Raw genomic sequence first — 16243 nt, 5'->3', positions numbered from 1 at the left:
ACTCTTTCCATCCCAAAACTTCTGTTCTAACTATTTCATCTTCTGGATTGTAGTTATGTGCAGATACCAGTCTCAGTAACATGCAGCGTCAGTTGGCGCTTGAAGTAATTGTGACCTTGTCAGAAACTGCTGCTGCTATGCTGAGAAGGCATACAAACATTGTTGCACAAGCCAGTAAGTATTTTAATAGTTTTCCTTGTTGAAACAATTTGTCTTCTTTTACAGCCTTAAACTGACTTTGCAGGTAGTTGCAAAACCACATCTCAGTCAGTTTGCTGGTGCTGGTAACTGTAGGTACCACTGAGTTTTCTTATTGAAAAAAACCCTTCTTATTATGACCCTTCATTCAAAAATCTGTGTTAATGCAGCCACCAAGAACTTGAATACAAATACAGTAGCTTCTTCATAGGTTGTTTTCCAAGGGAAATACTACTTTCATGCTTTTCTATTGACTTTGGAAATTTGTACTTTAAAAAAAAAAAAAAAAGAAATTGATGCATTTACTTCTGAGGTTCTGCATTTGAAGCTTGGTATGTAGGCCACATACTCTGTGGTGCTGGCAAATAAAGACTGAAAGAATTCATGCACATTGAGCTTTGATGTTAAGTTGAAGCTGTGAATTAAATATCAGATGCTTATATAACTACTTAAAGATAGTGTAATTAGTGCATTTAACATGTGGTTTGTAAATTCTTTCCAGAGACACTTTTAAAATCATGTGTTATTATTTGAGATACTAAAAATAACTGTCTTCTGGACAGCCCCAGTAGCAGTGCTGAATACACTGGTATATCTCTGCCATTTAAACCCTTTTTTTTGTGAGTAGAGCAGGGCACTGACACAGCAGTTTAAACTGCTTTTTGGAATTATTCTTTTCCCTGTCTGTCACACTTGTATCTGTCTAGATTCTTGCTTGTTTTCTAAAACTTGCATAAAGACGGTCTGTTAAAAGGCAACTTTTTTCACTTGTGTGCTCAGACTGGGTTAAGTTGAATGTGTACATGTCATTAAAATAATAATAAAACTTATGGAAAATATTGTGAACTGGATCAGCTTGGCTTAAGTGTTTAAACTATTGACTAGAAGTTTTGTTTACTTGCAGAATAGTCTTTGAAAGAACAGATTCTTTCAAAATATATTTTGGAATTTGAAAATATTTAGCATGCTATGTAGCTTGTTGGGAGTATTAACAGTTGACACTTGCTAGTCCCCCAAATCATTACAAGTTTCTTGTCTGGTCAGACAGCGTAGTGGAGAAGTAACTCCTATCTCTTTAGAACACAATACTTTTATATCGGATTGCAAGTTGCAGTTTGGGAGTGAAGTCTTTGTATTAAGATATTGCATTAAGATAAGGCACCATGTGGGAATGAAGTGCCTTTGGTTTGCAACCCATTGTAAAACTGCTCTTAATTCACTAAGGTTCAAGATACCTATTTTGCAGGGTGTGGTAAAAGTTATGTTCAGAGAATGAGAAAATGGTAGCTAAAAATGCTCCTTTTCTCTTGGTTTTGTGCCTTAGTTTAAAAGGCTCTCTATATTTATTCAACTAAAAAGTTGCTAGATCAGTTGATCCTCACAGATAGAACCGGGTCTTAGGCAAAACTGTCATCTTATGCTGGTTTTACTAAACATGATGCTAATTTAGGAGTAAGTCTGTGTCTGTGTACTGGTCTTCTGCTCAGGAATCCATGTGGGTTCAGACATCCCTCCTTGAGCTCGGTATGCAAGATAGCAGTGTTCTGTTCCTCTTTCCCTACAGTTTAGAGCTGCAGCCTATCTTTGGCTGTAGTTTTGCTCAGCCTCCAAAAAATGGAGGCAGGGCATGCTCTGACAAGAAGCAGCCTTAGTGGGCTCATCCTTAGCTTGTTTGTAAACAGTCCAAATATTGGCAGTACTTAAAATTCTGGAGGCTTGTTGGGACAATGTTGAAAGTTTATTGCACAATTCTACATTTAAAAAAAATTCTTTATAAAGCTACTTAGTAACAACTGTGTTCATATTAACATCAAGAAGAAGCAACATGTTTACAAACTTTTGCGGGTTCTGGATATAATGGTGACCAGACAGCTTTGGATGACAGTTTGTTCTCAGCCTTTCTTATTATTAGCAATCAACAGTATGACAAAGTTTTTGGAAACTCATAGCGTTTGTGGCAGATGGTGGTTGACTTCCATATTTCAGAAGTGTTACAATATTATCACTTTCAAGTGTGCTTATGAGTGTCTGCATCTAAAAAGCTTATGGGTTATATTTCTTTTTGAGAATATTGTTTTCAATGACCAGTAACTATAGAATTCTGACATGTGGGCATCATGTCGAAGAGTTTATCAAAGCAATCCATAATTTGGTCTTTACTTGCCACACAATGCTGTCAGTGAGCAATATTTTCTTCTCGCATAATTTGACCAGAGGTTTCTCATCTTTCCAGATGTATGGTGAGGTGAGTTTGCTTAGGTTTGTGCCTCTGTAGTAGATTACAGTAGTGTGTAAGTATATTATGAAATTCACCAGTGGCCATACACCTGATCAGTTGCAGTAAATCTCAGCAGCAGCACTACTGTGCAGACTACTCTCTGCCTATTAATTCTTGAATTAGGTTGCTGTTAAGGGCAGCTGTCCTAAAAATATTTTTAAAGCTCAGAGGTTGAGAATTTGATGGAAAAAAACCCTTGTTTTTTGCCTAAATTATGTTGAATTCAAATGACTGCTCTGAGTGGTTAGTGTAATAGGAAGTAAAGAATGCTTGAAAGCACGTCACTTTGCTCTGTGCAAGGCATACTTTTCACCCTTTGGGCTTCTGAAGTGCACAGAAACAAGCAGGCTTACAATAAATCACTGCATTCCTTCCTCCTGTGAGAATAACCCAGAAGAATGTGTTGCTTATTGCATAGTAGTTGAACATTATCATAAAGATCGTGAAATAAAGATTTACACTAAGAGCAGACAGAATCAGTCTCCAGAGGTAGAAGTAGAAAACTGGTGGATTATTATGTGCAAGATATTTTGGTGATACAAAACAAAAATTGAAATTAAATGAGGAAAAAATCCCAAGTTCTAAATCATTACGTTATTGTAAATGTAAAGGTTTATGCTAAGTGACCACTGTACATATAGCTAACAATTTATGTTAGTAAAACTAAGGGTTGACTATTATTCTAGCATAATTAATGTAGTCTTTTATCAGTACACATTCAAATGATGATGTCAGTGTTTCAGCAAAATAATGAGGAATATATGAGTTCTTGAAGCATATCATACTATTTTTAACTCAGGGAACTTAGACTTTATTAAGAAATTTGCTTTTTACAGTCTTCATGATTTTAAAAACTTCTTGCATTGCACTAGGAGTCTTGGTAAGAAATAGACTCAACTTTTTTTCACTCGTTACCTGAATGTTCTGAAATACTTTTCCTAAAATCTGTTCTAAGTTATTGGATGATACAGTTTGATAGTATTGGTTATCTGCTACTGGAAGAAGAGTTATTTTTCTTCAATGTTTTTTGAAAGGAGAAAACTTTAAATTTATGCTTGTTATTTAAGAATCTATTTTAAGAAAGCAACCTGAGTTTAAAACCTTTTTTTTTTCAGTTCCTCAAATGTTAACAATGATGGTTGACTTGGAAGAAGATGAAGACTGGGCAAATGCAGATGAGCTTGAAGATGATGATTTTGACAGGTAACTATGAAACTAATTATCAAGACTCTGTGGCTGAAGGCAAATTTTAGGTGCAGCATGCAAATGACTGCAATACATTACTTTTTCTTTACTCAAGTGACTTCTAATTTTGTTCACTCAGTCATGAGTATATATGATCATTCTCAGACAGATTTATACATGGTTTATTTAGGTACTATTCAGCAAGTAAGTACATTCTGACAGTATTTGTGTATTGCTGTTACTTACTTCTACAAGTTGCATATCCTCTTGTCTGCCATTTGCACTGTTTTAACTTCTCAAAGTTTAATTTCTTCTGCCATTTATGTTACTCAGTTCAGAAGTCACCTTCCTAATCCTTTACGTTGAGGGCTTATCCTGAGTTACCTGGAACCAAAGATGAAGGATACTGACCTGGATTTAATCTAGCTCAAAAATGCAATGATAAATCCCTTGGTATGGCTAGCAGCAGTTTATCTTGTTTTGTCTTAGGTGAGAAAGATCTACAAAAGATATCCAGTCTTTCTGGTTTGATTTTTTTTCTGCATCCTTTGTAGTTGACTTCAACTTTTCACTAGAATGACAGTGTGTTGGTCTATTGCAACCTGCTACATCTGCTCTTGTCTAATTACAGTTGAAGTAGAAGGAAGCAGAAACATGTGCAGGCAATAACTGCTCCACATTTCTGTAAAGGCATGGATGTTCATTTGCCAGTCTAGACACTTTTTTGCCACATCTGGCATCTCCTTCAAGTCTTCAGATATAATTAATGTTTCAAAACAGTTTGTCTCAGAACACTTTGAGATCTGAATAGGCATATAGTAATAGAAGAGATACTGATTTACCACTGAACTGTATAGCGACTTCCACTAGTATCAGACACGTAAAGACACTTGCAAAGCCAATGCACAGGAATTTATGGAAGAACCTGTTGAATCTCTGCTTGACTTGGAATACTTTGTTTTGTTCTCCTTGATTATGGAATTGAAAATAACCCTTTTTTCCCATCTCCTGTGGTAGACCAGAGCCTTTTTTTTTTTTCATTTCTACAACTTTAAAATATTGCCATACAGTTAGAACTGTCAGACAGCACTGCATTCATGTTTGTCAAGTATTTGAATCGTTTCATCCAGCTAAATTTCAAGGGGAAATAGAATATTGAAGTTAAAATCCTCATCAAGCCTTTCAGGTTGTTAGAAGTTCATTCAGATGGCCTGCTTTAGACAGCTTAGGAAGTACTCTGAATCACCCACTTAAAGCATGCCAATTTCTCTTTATTGTCAGCAGAATAACTTCTTCTTGACATGAGTTAGTTGCCTATGGATTTTAGCATGAAAATTTTTCCTTTTTTTTGTTGCCAGTAGCGTGAGCAAAGATCAGAAAACAAGTTATGCTTGGCAACCTTAACCTAAAGGAGAAATGTAGCTCCTTTGCCCCTCTGAGGTAATAGAGAGCTTGAGGCTTAGACACAGAATAATGGACATCAGCTAGTCTCTGGTGATTGTGTGTGGTGTCTGTTTTTTGCATTCTCAGGTTCACTCATATTACTGTTTCCCACTACTGAAGTTCACCCTTTTGGGGAGTTGTTGATTAGTTGATGTGTATTCTAACTTCTTCTGGTGCTTGAGTCTTTGTATCTTCATAAAAAGATTGGAATTTCTGTGCAGTCCAAGAAAACAGGCTCCAGCCTTGTTAGGGTGTGTTTGAATCTGACCAAGGGGGATGTGAGTCAGCCTACACAAAAGCAACAGGGAATATTTCAGCATTTCCAGTTTTTTGTTGCTCTGACTTAATAGAGCAGTGGAATTCTAAAGGAGGAAAAGGTTAATCCAACTTCCTCTTTTCCTGGCAAAAGCCTTGCAAACATTGCAGGAAGGTATGTGGTCATTTTTCTAAGATAGACTGTCTTTATTTCTTCAAGCTGAATGTGTGAGTTAACGGTGGGAATAAAGAACTCAAGGGATGTAATTTAAGGTGAAAGCTGCCATGAACTTCAGTGAGTTTGCTTTAATCTAAACCCATGTGCCCATGCTTTTTTGCTTTGCTGGTGATGTGTCTGTATATTTGAACATAACTAATCTGAAGAACAAATGCAACATTGTCGGTATCTTTGTACAGACACCTCTGTTCACAGCATGTGAGTTTCTGGACTGTTTATGGTTTGTAATGAGTCTTGGGGCATAACAATTTGAAGTGTAATAGACCCAGCTGATGGATACTTGAAAGAAGAGGGTTGTTCAGCCTTTCCATCAGCATGTGTGTCTAGGATGGACTAATAACCTTGAGTTATTATAGTGGTGCTAGCTGTACCCAGACTGTAACAGTAGTTATCTGCATCCTGGGAACTTTCTGTAGGGAATAATTCTAATGGAACAAGTCACTTTACACAAGTAATATTTGGCTGTTCTTAGTTCTGGAACTGGCTGAGAGTCACAAAATCCTTACCTGGACTGGATGTTTTCTGTCTGAGTCATTGAGAAGAGAACATGATACTAGAGTACTGATGATGCTGCCACGCAAGGAAGGTCTCTAATGTGCCAAAGCTGGAATTCTGCTGGTTCAACTGATTCATAGTCTGGACTTGTTGGCGTTCTGATGACTGAAAGATGATGGCCAGTATTATTATTTGTTGCAAATTTAGTTTAAGCTTTCTAGGTATATGTGATTGATATGATGTCTTCAGTGCTAGTAAGGCCCAAGTTTCTTTGTTACTAGACTTAATGGGCTACAAGTAATAAATGTTTAGGTGGAGGATAAATAATAATTTTGTGACTGGGTGTGTGCTTTTATGCTTGGGTATGCTTTATTTACCTATGGAGACTTGTGTGTTCAGGTGGCAAGAGTCTGAAGGCTAGCACTGCAGGAAGAGGCATTTCTGTGCCTTGATGGAATATTTTATTGTAGATATCAGACTAGTTATTTCTGCAACTTATATTTAGCAATGCAGTTGCTGGCGAGAGCGCACTGGACAGGATGGCATGTGGCCTTGGAGGAAAACTTGTTTTACCTATGATTAAAGAACATATTATGCAAATGCTTCAGAATCGTAAGTAACTGCTTTTTTTTTTTCTTTACAATTTATCCTTTCCAGGAGCTTTAATATCTCTTAAAACTTCATGTTTAGCTTCTTGATGCATCTTTATACACTCCCACTTTTTATTTCAGCAGCAAAATCTGTAAATGCTATGAACTTGGAAGTTTATACCTTTTCTTAGACTGATTTATTATTAAGCTTATATGCAGCACATTACAACATTTTACTGTAACATGGATAGCTGAACACAGATTTCAAAACCAAAACAGTACTATTTTCCATGTTTTTAAAACCTCAGTCTGCAAATTTAATATAAATAAGAAAAGACCTTTTTTTACTTTAGAATATTCTCTCTAAATCTGTATGCAGTGTTCCACAGCACTCTTAAGTGTGCCTGAGCTGCCACCTATTATTCTGTAGATAATTTTTTTTGCTTCTTCAGAAGTGCTGCATTTAAGTGAAATTTTAATACATTATAGTGCATAGGGGAAAACTTGTTCCTTTTTTTCCTCTTGTAATTTGATGGACCAAAATACAGAATTCTGTGGTAGGCGGTCTTGTCTTTTGGTATTTGAATTTAGTATTTGTTTCATTAGGTTGTTCCATATATTCTTATCAGTTGCTTTGTATGTTGCTTTTCCTCTTAAAATACCTGTAATGCTTGCTCAGGCAGTCACTCAAAAAAAAGCTGTGCATTTGTCGTATGCACTTTAACTTGACGTATGCTTTGAGCATTTGGAGTAGAAGATAATGCAGAAGTTCTGAGTACTTCTACTTTCATGATTTAAAACCAAGCCCAGGAAAGACCATTGCCATATTGGAAGCACAGGCCTACTCAAGGTACCACCTGAAGAATGTGAACACTTGAAAAGCCTGTTTGGGATTAAATTGTTTTGTAAAGATTATTTTATTAAGTAAACAGATCAACCTGACTCTTCCAGTGCTAACATCTTCAAGGCTAGCAAATGCCTAGTATTGTAGTACCCACAGAAAGGAGTGGAGTCTAATAATTGGAAGACCTGACTTCTATCAAGGGAAGAAGTCATGTTGATGGGTGATGATTTCTTTCTGCTGGGTCAGAGCTTTCATAACGATTAGTACTTTCAGGAAGAGAAAAATGCAATAGATATTGCTTGGTTCAGAGGCTCTCACTGGTACAGAGGTGGAAAGAAAGATCACATGTAGATTAAAACATCAATACTCTCAGAAATCAAACAAAAAAACAAACCAAACCAAGCAAACAAAAAACACACATACAAAAAATCCCCAAACTCAAAAATGTTGGTGTTTCTCTTTTGTTTCGCTTTCCTGAAGAAAAAGGAGAGGTGCACGGAAAATAATTTCAACAATACCCACTAGTCAGAAAATAGGTAATAGGACTTAGAGGCAGGGAAAGCCTTACATCTATAAGTGGAATGTTTCTATACTTTAACAGTTTTAGGGAGACTGCTGTAAAGTTTAGTACTGATGGTTTTAAATACAGATATTGGTTGGTTCACTAGACCTTTTCCCCCCTCCTGACTTAAAGAAGGTGTAGGCTGTTCTGGTACCATTAAAAAATGGGAGAGAGGAAGAAAGAAATTTTGTCTTTGTTTCATTGGTTAGTTAATTAAATTAAAATGCAGTTCCCAGATGTTACTACTATGCACATACTTGTATCAGCAGTTAAGAATTCTTATTTGTAGGTCTGTATTTGGCCTGGATTACATAGTCAATTTTTTGTGCATCTTTGGGAGTATGTATAAAGAAAAGTGAAAAGTATTTAATCAAGCAGGTTAAATTCCTTTTCTCTCCTGTTCTCTGCCCTTTCTCCTGTCACCCCTCAAAAGGTGTTGGTTTGTTTTTTGTGGTGCTTTTTAGTTTCCAAAGTGTATAACATTAATTTTTACTGTTCTGTAGCTGACTGGAAGTACAGACATGCTGGCTTGATGGCACTCTCAGCCATTGGAGAAGGTTGCCACCAACAGATGGAGGGAATTTTAAATGAGATAGTTAATTTTGTTTTGTTATTCCTTCAGGATCCTGTGAGTATAATTCTAATACTGATTTTAAAATGTTTTCATTTCTACTGTCATGACTACTTGTTAACTATTTGGGGTAAATACTTTTTCAGCATCCAAGAGTAAGATATGCTGCTTGTAATGCTATCGGACAAATGGCAACTGACTTTGCACCTGGTTTTCAAAAGAAATTTCATGAGAAGGCAAGTAGCAGGATAGTAGGGACTGGGGGGAGTAGTGAGAAATCTGTCCCTTTGAGAAACATGTTCTTCTGAAAATAAACATCTATTTTTCAGGTTATAGCAGCTCTCCTGCAAACCATGGAGGATCAAGGCAACCAGCGTGTTCAAGCCCATGCAGCTGCAGCACTCATAAACTTCACTGAAGATTGTCCCAAGTCACTGCTTATTCCATATTTGGATAATCTAGTGAAACATCTTCATTCCACTATGGTGATAAAATTGCAAGAGGTATAATACACTGAACAAGCATTTCATGGAGGGTAACCTTCACAGAATAAGTATAGCTGAGCTAAGAACTCTGAAATAAGCCGTTATACGTATCTGTTGATGTAGGTCTAAACTGATAAGAATTAGGATACATGTAAGAACAGATTTTTACATTTGGCATGCTTTGGAGTAGAAAATGTGCTTTAAAGTATAACACTTTGTTCTTCCTCTTTCCAAGTTGATACAGAAAGGCACTAAGCTAGTTTTGGAGCAAGTTGTGACTTCAATTGCATCAGTTGCAGATACAGCAGAGGAGAAGTTTGTTCCTTACTATGACTTATTTATGCCTTCTTTAAAACACATTGTTGAGAATGCTGTTCAGAAGGAATTAAGACTTTTACGAGGAAAAACTATTGAATGCATCAGCCTAATTGGTCTTGCTGTTGGTAAAGAAAAGGTAAGCTTAGGTCTTGTCTAAATACATTTTAAAATGCCTTTGTTTTTTACAGTGTTAACTTTGTATTAACATATTAACTTGTTAAACATATAGCTGTGTTATTGCTGGTTTCCATGTGTGTCAATTTCTGAGGTGACTGTCTTGCTGTTTAGATTCACAAATTCACAATATAATCTTAGGAAAATACTGTATGTTAGGTTATTCTTGTCATTGAGCAACGTTGAAAGGGAGTATTTTTTGGTATTTGGTTTTTTTTTCCTCAAGAGAAATACAGGAGCATCTGATTTAGGCAGTGTCAGAATGGTGGGTAAAATGTATGTGGTTCAAAGTAAACGTACTTAGATTTTGTATGCAGATGCCTGAAAAAGTTGAAATGTGCTTGTAATAGAACTTGAAATACTTGTTTGTCATGAGACTTGATGCATTTGGCAGGGTTTGGTTTTGGTTTGTTGGTTTTTTTTATAAGTTGGTTTAAACATGTCTCTGTACCAAGAAACAACTGTGAAAGGACTTTATAAGAGTCTTAAGTGATGTTCTAATGGTAAGTTTGCATTACAGTTTACAGATTATCATTTTATCTAGTGAAGAAAACAGATAATCACACTTCAAAGTAGAGTAACGTGATGTGCGCAGTATGAAAATATTAATAACCCCCCCCCTGAAATTGCTGACCCTTTCCTTTGACTTAGAAGCACTACCAGAACACTTATCATTCATGGAACTAAATTTTAAAATTTTAAACACAACTGTTGCTGAATAAATTTTTATTGGAGGACTACTGGGAACATGGGAAGTGAAAAAAGGGTAGATGTAACATCAATAGGGCATCTGATGTGACTTGAAATACTACCCACTTGTGAGTAAGAGTAGCTCATGCTGTCAGCTTTTATCCCAGTTCTGTAAGAGTCAAAATCGTAAGGATGAGATCTGGGGAAGTTTGAATTGGCAGATTTTCTTAGTGAGTATTAGTATTTATTTATTTAGTGCTCTACTTTCCAATATATGAACAGAGGTACAGTGAAGCTTGAGACAAGAATGACTTGGTGCTGCTTCCAGAAAAGAACTTGTGTTTTAATTTTTATTTGCATTTCAGTCTATTTGCAGCTTTAGTTTGTATCTTGATAGTGTGTTGAACATAACACCAAAAAATTTAAGTGAACATTTAAGTCTTTGGAGAGTACCATTTTAATTTGCTTTTGAAAACATAGTTGTTTCTTATATCTAGTTTATGCAGGATGCATCAGATGTAATGCAGCTGTTATTGAAGACACAGACAGACTTCAGTGATCTAGAAGATGATGATCCCCAGGTACATTAAAATTGTGTCTTTATATTGCTTAGCTCATTGATGAGTATTAAAAATGTTCTTTGTACGTCTGACATTTCAGTCCCCCACCTCCTCCAATGTAATTACACCTTCAGACTAATTGTTCAGCATGTCTTAGCAAAACTGAGGCCCTAAGATGGCCTTGGAAACTTTCATAGAAATGTGTTTTGGAAATGAGACTTCTAGGATGTATATTTGATTAAGAAATTTCAGCAGGTGGGTAATCATTCCTTGTCTGTTATTAACTATTAGTTTGGCATTGTATGACCTATTCCCTTGATGTCATCAATAGTTCAACAAGGCTTGTTAGACAGCTGTTCTAATGAGTGGAGAGCTATTTTGACTTGTGCATCCAAAAACAAATACTCCTCTGAAAACACAGTACTGCACTCTTTTTTGCACCATTTGGTTTTTTTCAGGAATGTGACTCAGTTGTATCATTTTAATTCAGGAAATTACTCATTTCAGAAAAAAAATGTAATTTTCTTTTCAAGACAGTCATTATTGTATTAGAAGTACATCTTGCACTGTCTCATTTTTACCTGTATAGCAACTTTGATCAGAGGTACTGTCAATGTGTTGTTACAAATAAAGACTTGGGATGTGTCTTTTGAAGACATATTTTTATAAGGATTGCATACTGGATGAGCTCTCTTTGAAATACATGTTATGTACTGCTGACAAATTATTTTTAAAAATCTTATGTCATGTTCTTCCTTTATGCTTTCCTTTTAAGTATGCATTAATATAAAATGTGGAACATGAAAATTCTGACTCTTCTCTTTTCTAGATTTCTTACATGATCTCAGCATGGGCCAGAATGTGTAAAATTCTTGGAAAGGAATTTCAGCAGTACCTTCCTGTTGTCATGGGACCTTTAATGAAGACTGCATCTATTAAACCTGAAGTAGCTCTTTTAGACAGTAAGTTTAAGATAGTGTTTCACTTGAAGAAATACTGAAATAAATTGTTTTGTAGCACTTTCAGATTTATTATTTCCCCTTCTGTGTAACAGCACAAGATATGGAGAATATGAGCGATGATGATGGTTGGGAATTTGTAAACCTTGGAGATCAGCAAAGTTTTGGAATTAAGACTGCAGGTCTTGAAGAAAAAGCAACTGCATGCCAGATGCTGGTGGGTAATAGGACAATTTTTGTGATTTAGGTATTGCTGGACAATAGAGTCTGAAGCCAAAATCTGTAATGAAAAATATTCTTTGTGGTATCAAATGAAATAGTTCTGGTTTTCTTCAGGGTATAATGTTAAGTTTGCATTTCAAACACTTCATGGCATGTGGCTTATTTGGTTAAAAATAGTTTATTTAGTTTGGAGCTTCAGTTTTTAAGAAGAACAGAGTTTTCCTTTGTTAGCAAAACTTTTAAGGAATTGGAGATGTTAAAAAGTAGCTCCTTTTTGCAAAAATGTTGATGTTTCTGAATTTTGTTTGAAGAACACACAAGTAAGAGTAAGAACTTATGCTGCTATCAGGGTTTCTTAAAATACCACAGTGGAGGGCGTAGGTAAATGGATTATTGCGTGTTTTGTAAAAGAAATTTTAAAAACTTAAACTTCTAATGATCTTTCTCACCATTACATACTTGAATAATATTAATAACAGTTTAAAGGTAGTGTTTTCATGCTTTGTGTTTCAGGTTTGCTATGCAAAAGAGTTAAAGGAAGGATTTGTGGAGTATACAGAGCAAGTTGTAAAGCTGATGGTTCCCTTGTTGAAGTTCTATTTCCATGATGATATCCTATTAACAAATCCTACTGTGAAAATAGACACTTAGTTTGGAAGAATCAGTTGTGTTTACTGTTTTCCTAAATGAATTGAAGGTGTTAGTTTTAAAAAATTCTGGTGCTTTATAGTAGAAATAATTTCTGAGAACATTGTTGTACACACTGTATTTTAGGCAATGTATCCTACTTTTCCACCTAGTTTCTTTTTAAATATGCATGTCTATAGTGTTAAAAGCAAATAGTGGAGCAGATGATGATTGTGCCAAGAGTGGAGAACTTGAATAGCTTTTCTGTCATGGCCTGGAACAGGCTTGAAACAACTTTTAAATAGCAAGCAATTTAATTTTCCTGTGATCTTAATCTGTATCTAATTAAGAAATCAAATGCACTGGACCAGAATGAAGAAAAACACCCACCCTTTCAGGTAGAAAACTAATAGCTGCATTATTGTGGTGGGCTCTTAAATTCTAAGCACTTTATTGTTGGCCTTTATTGTTTTATTTCCTTAATAACGAAACGTGTTCGAGTGGCAGCAGCAGAGTCAATGCCCCTGCTTCTTGAATGTGCGAGAGTTCGTGGGCCGGAGTACCTGACACAGATGTGGCACTTCATGTGCGATGCACTCATCAAAGCCATTGGGACAGAACCAGATTCAGATGTTCTCTCAGAAATAATGCATTCTTTTGCAAAGGTAACCTTCCTTCTTACAAATTTTGTGGCATGACTGTTTATAGGTTTTTGTGGTAAGAAAGGATATGTTTGATGGCTGGAAGAAATGCAAGGCTTCCTTTGCATGAATTTTGGGTTGACTGTAAGTATTGTTATATGTGGTTGAAAAACTTTGCTGTACTTTTTTTGCAAGAACCAAAATACTGAACTATTAATCTAAAATAACTACCAATTGTATTCATTTTAAGTGCAAACCACTGAAGTTATGTGCATGAAAAATAGAATGGTACCATGCTTCACTTGTATTATTTGAGCATAGATTACAGTATGAATGTTCTGTTAGTGTTATTTCTGATGGTCATCACTTGAAGTAGAGCATGTAATAATACTGTGTCCTTAGATTTCATTGAGACTACTCATGTAGCCTAAAGCTGAAAAACTATCATTTTATTTCACTAGTGCATTGAGGTAATGGGAGATGGATGCCTTAACAATGAACACTTTGAAGAACTTGGAGGAATACTGAAAGGAAAACTGGAAGAGCACTTTAAAAATCAAGAATTAAGACAGGGTAAGTTAGCAGAAATTCCTACTATGGCTGTTCTTCAAACCACAATTCCTAATAATTTCTGAAAACATAAAAAGAAAAAGCTTAGTTCAGTTTTAATTTGCATATTTAGATAAGGCAATTGGGCTTTGAAACAACAGAGTCCATGAGTTATATTGTTAAGCTCTGGGAGAATGGAGGTGACATAATTTGCAGAAATACTGCAGTTTAATTAGAAGTTGATGGACAGATTTACTTGAAGATAGTGCACATGTCTATGGTGATGTCATTTCTGTGTTGGTGTTTTTTTCATCTGAAGTCTTTGCAGTTTTCTTAGAGCAATAGTAGGTTCTTATTTCTATGCCCTTATCCTTGTGGACAAGCTGGTGTGTTCATTTCATGCACTTTTATATGTTCTTAAACTGAGCTGTCTTATACTACTAGTTTTTCTGTGGAAGCTCTTTGAAGCCTGTTAATGACTGAAAACTCATCTTCAGCTATTTTTCGTATTTTCTAAGTTAGTTTGTGTAATTTTTTTCCCTTTCACAGACTTCTTAGGCACTTTTAGAAATGTATTATTTAATATTTGTTTTTTAATTTAGTGAAAAGACAAGATGAAGACTACGATGAACAAGTTGAAGAGTCATTACAAGATGAAGTAAGTTCGTTTGGGGAGGTTTTTCCATTGATAAAACATCAAGGTGGAAATACATTACACGGATCATCATGTCATAGAATCATAGAATGGCTTGGGCTGGAAGGGACCTTAAAGATCATCTAGTTTCAACCCCCCTGCATGGGCAGGGACACCTCCCACTAAACCAGGTTGCTCAAATCCCCATCCTACCTGGACTTGAACACTTCTAGGGATGGACCTTCTGCAACTTGCCTGGGAAACCTGTTCCACCCTCACACTAAAGATTTTCCTCCTAATGTCTAACCTAAATCTCCCCTCTTCCAGTTGTGATCCATTACTCCATGTCCTTTCACTACAAGGCCTTGAAAAAAGTCCATCCCCAGCTTTTTTGTAGGCCCTTCAGTTACTGGGGCGCTGCTGTGAGGTCCCCCCAGAGCCTTCTCTTCTCCAAGCTGATATGCTATGCTGCTCAGTAGTGCATCCTCTGAATGACTTCTTCCTGGGAGAACATTCAGTTACCATTTTCCTTCAAAGCTTCCAGTACAAAATGTATCATACTACATGTGTGAATTAGAAAATACAAAAGGTTTCTTTGGTACACTGAAGGAGAAAGTTCAGGATATAGCTCTTAATATTATTCATTCTCTCAAACAATTCTGAGATGAAATCTAATAGTCTGCTGTGAAATGCTGTGTTGGTGATAACCTAAGGCATAGCCCTGCTGACTTGCTTTTTTTTCTTGCCTGATGACCTAGAGGGACTTTTACCCTTTACTCTGATACCAGGTCAGGAGCCTGTCTTGAAAAGAACAGACCTAGAACAGTATCAGAGGTGGGCAGCAGGATGCACAGCTCGCATAATGTATTTGCTTAGGAGAGAGTAACAAAGTGTCTACTTGCTTGCCAGATACTGAACCACCTTTTAGTTTGTAGTGGAGCTGACTATAGAAGAGATACAATCACTGTAGTTAAATACTGCTTGCTGTGGAAAGAATAATAAAGAATAGCAAGTTGCTGCCTATAACCTGAAATATTAAGGATATTCAGTAAATTTTAAAACTGGGAAATTTTTTTACATAGAAGTCAAGTGTGAAGCTTGTGAAGTTGAATTGTGAAGTTTGTTTACATGTGTTTTACCTGTATGCAGACCGCAGAATATGCCTCTATAGATCCTGCACCATATGTAAATACTTTCTTGAATAGCAGTGCAGTTCCTGAGCCCCTTTTGTTTGGGAACATTAGGTCAGCATTCTAAAAGGATAGATTTCTGGTTCTTACATACTGCTTGGGATCAAAAAATAACAAACTCGGGTTCTGAGCCAGAAGTGTTTCCATATTTTTTCTCCCTTTCTCATTTGCAGTATTCACTGTTCATTCTTGTAGATGGTAAGTTAGGAAGCTTGGTTTTTTTGTGAGGTTTTTTGTCGGTCTGTACTGATAATGAGAGAAAATGCTAGCAAGCAGCAGGTTCAGAAAAGGTGAATCTGTACTCTGCAACAGAGTTGCAAGGCATTTTAAAAAATACTTTCATTCATATTTGACCTTGCAGATGCTTTTCTGAAGACTTGTCTGCATTACCTCTGTGAAAGTAGGAGTGGGACCAGAATGTCACTTGCCGTATGGTCAGAATTAGCATATGATAATGAGTGACATTTGGATATACACCTTCATTCTCAGAATGTGTTTATGTAGTCCTTACCTCAAGGCAGCAGAAATATAAGAG

The 16243-nt window shown here is 36.1% G+C and overlaps 1 protein-coding gene across 1 annotated transcript in view; it reads left to right on the top strand.

Annotated features, from left to right (window-relative positions):
* The window catches only part of IPO5 (importin 5), a 36311-nt gene that overhangs the window by 10866 nt on the left and 9202 nt on the right, over positions 1-16243 (top strand). Inside the window, exons 7-20 of the mRNA XM_010006336.1 lie at positions 54-174; positions 3592-3679; positions 6598-6704; positions 8592-8716; positions 8806-8895; positions 8989-9162; positions 9380-9598; positions 10824-10907; positions 11716-11848; positions 11941-12062; positions 12581-12677; positions 13187-13359; positions 13797-13908; positions 14487-14542. Of these exons, the coding sequence (XP_010004638.1) occupies positions 54-174; positions 3592-3679; positions 6598-6704; positions 8592-8716; positions 8806-8895; positions 8989-9162; positions 9380-9598; positions 10824-10907; positions 11716-11848; positions 11941-12062; positions 12581-12677; positions 13187-13359; positions 13797-13908; positions 14487-14542 (1701 nt within the window). The remainder of the gene's footprint in view (positions 1-53; positions 175-3591; positions 3680-6597; positions 6705-8591; positions 8717-8805; positions 8896-8988; positions 9163-9379; positions 9599-10823; positions 10908-11715; positions 11849-11940; positions 12063-12580; positions 12678-13186; positions 13360-13796; positions 13909-14486; positions 14543-16243) is intronic.

The sequence above is a fragment of the Chaetura pelagica genome, unplaced genomic scaffold (assembly GCF_000747805.2).
Source record: "Chaetura pelagica isolate M959 unplaced genomic scaffold, ChaPel_1.0 scaffold29, whole genome shotgun sequence".
NCBI classification, from domain to species: domain Eukaryota; kingdom Metazoa; phylum Chordata; class Aves; order Apodiformes; family Apodidae; genus Chaetura; species Chaetura pelagica.
Note: the sequence above shows the minus strand (reverse complement) of the source record. Positions and strands in the feature narration are given on the sequence as shown.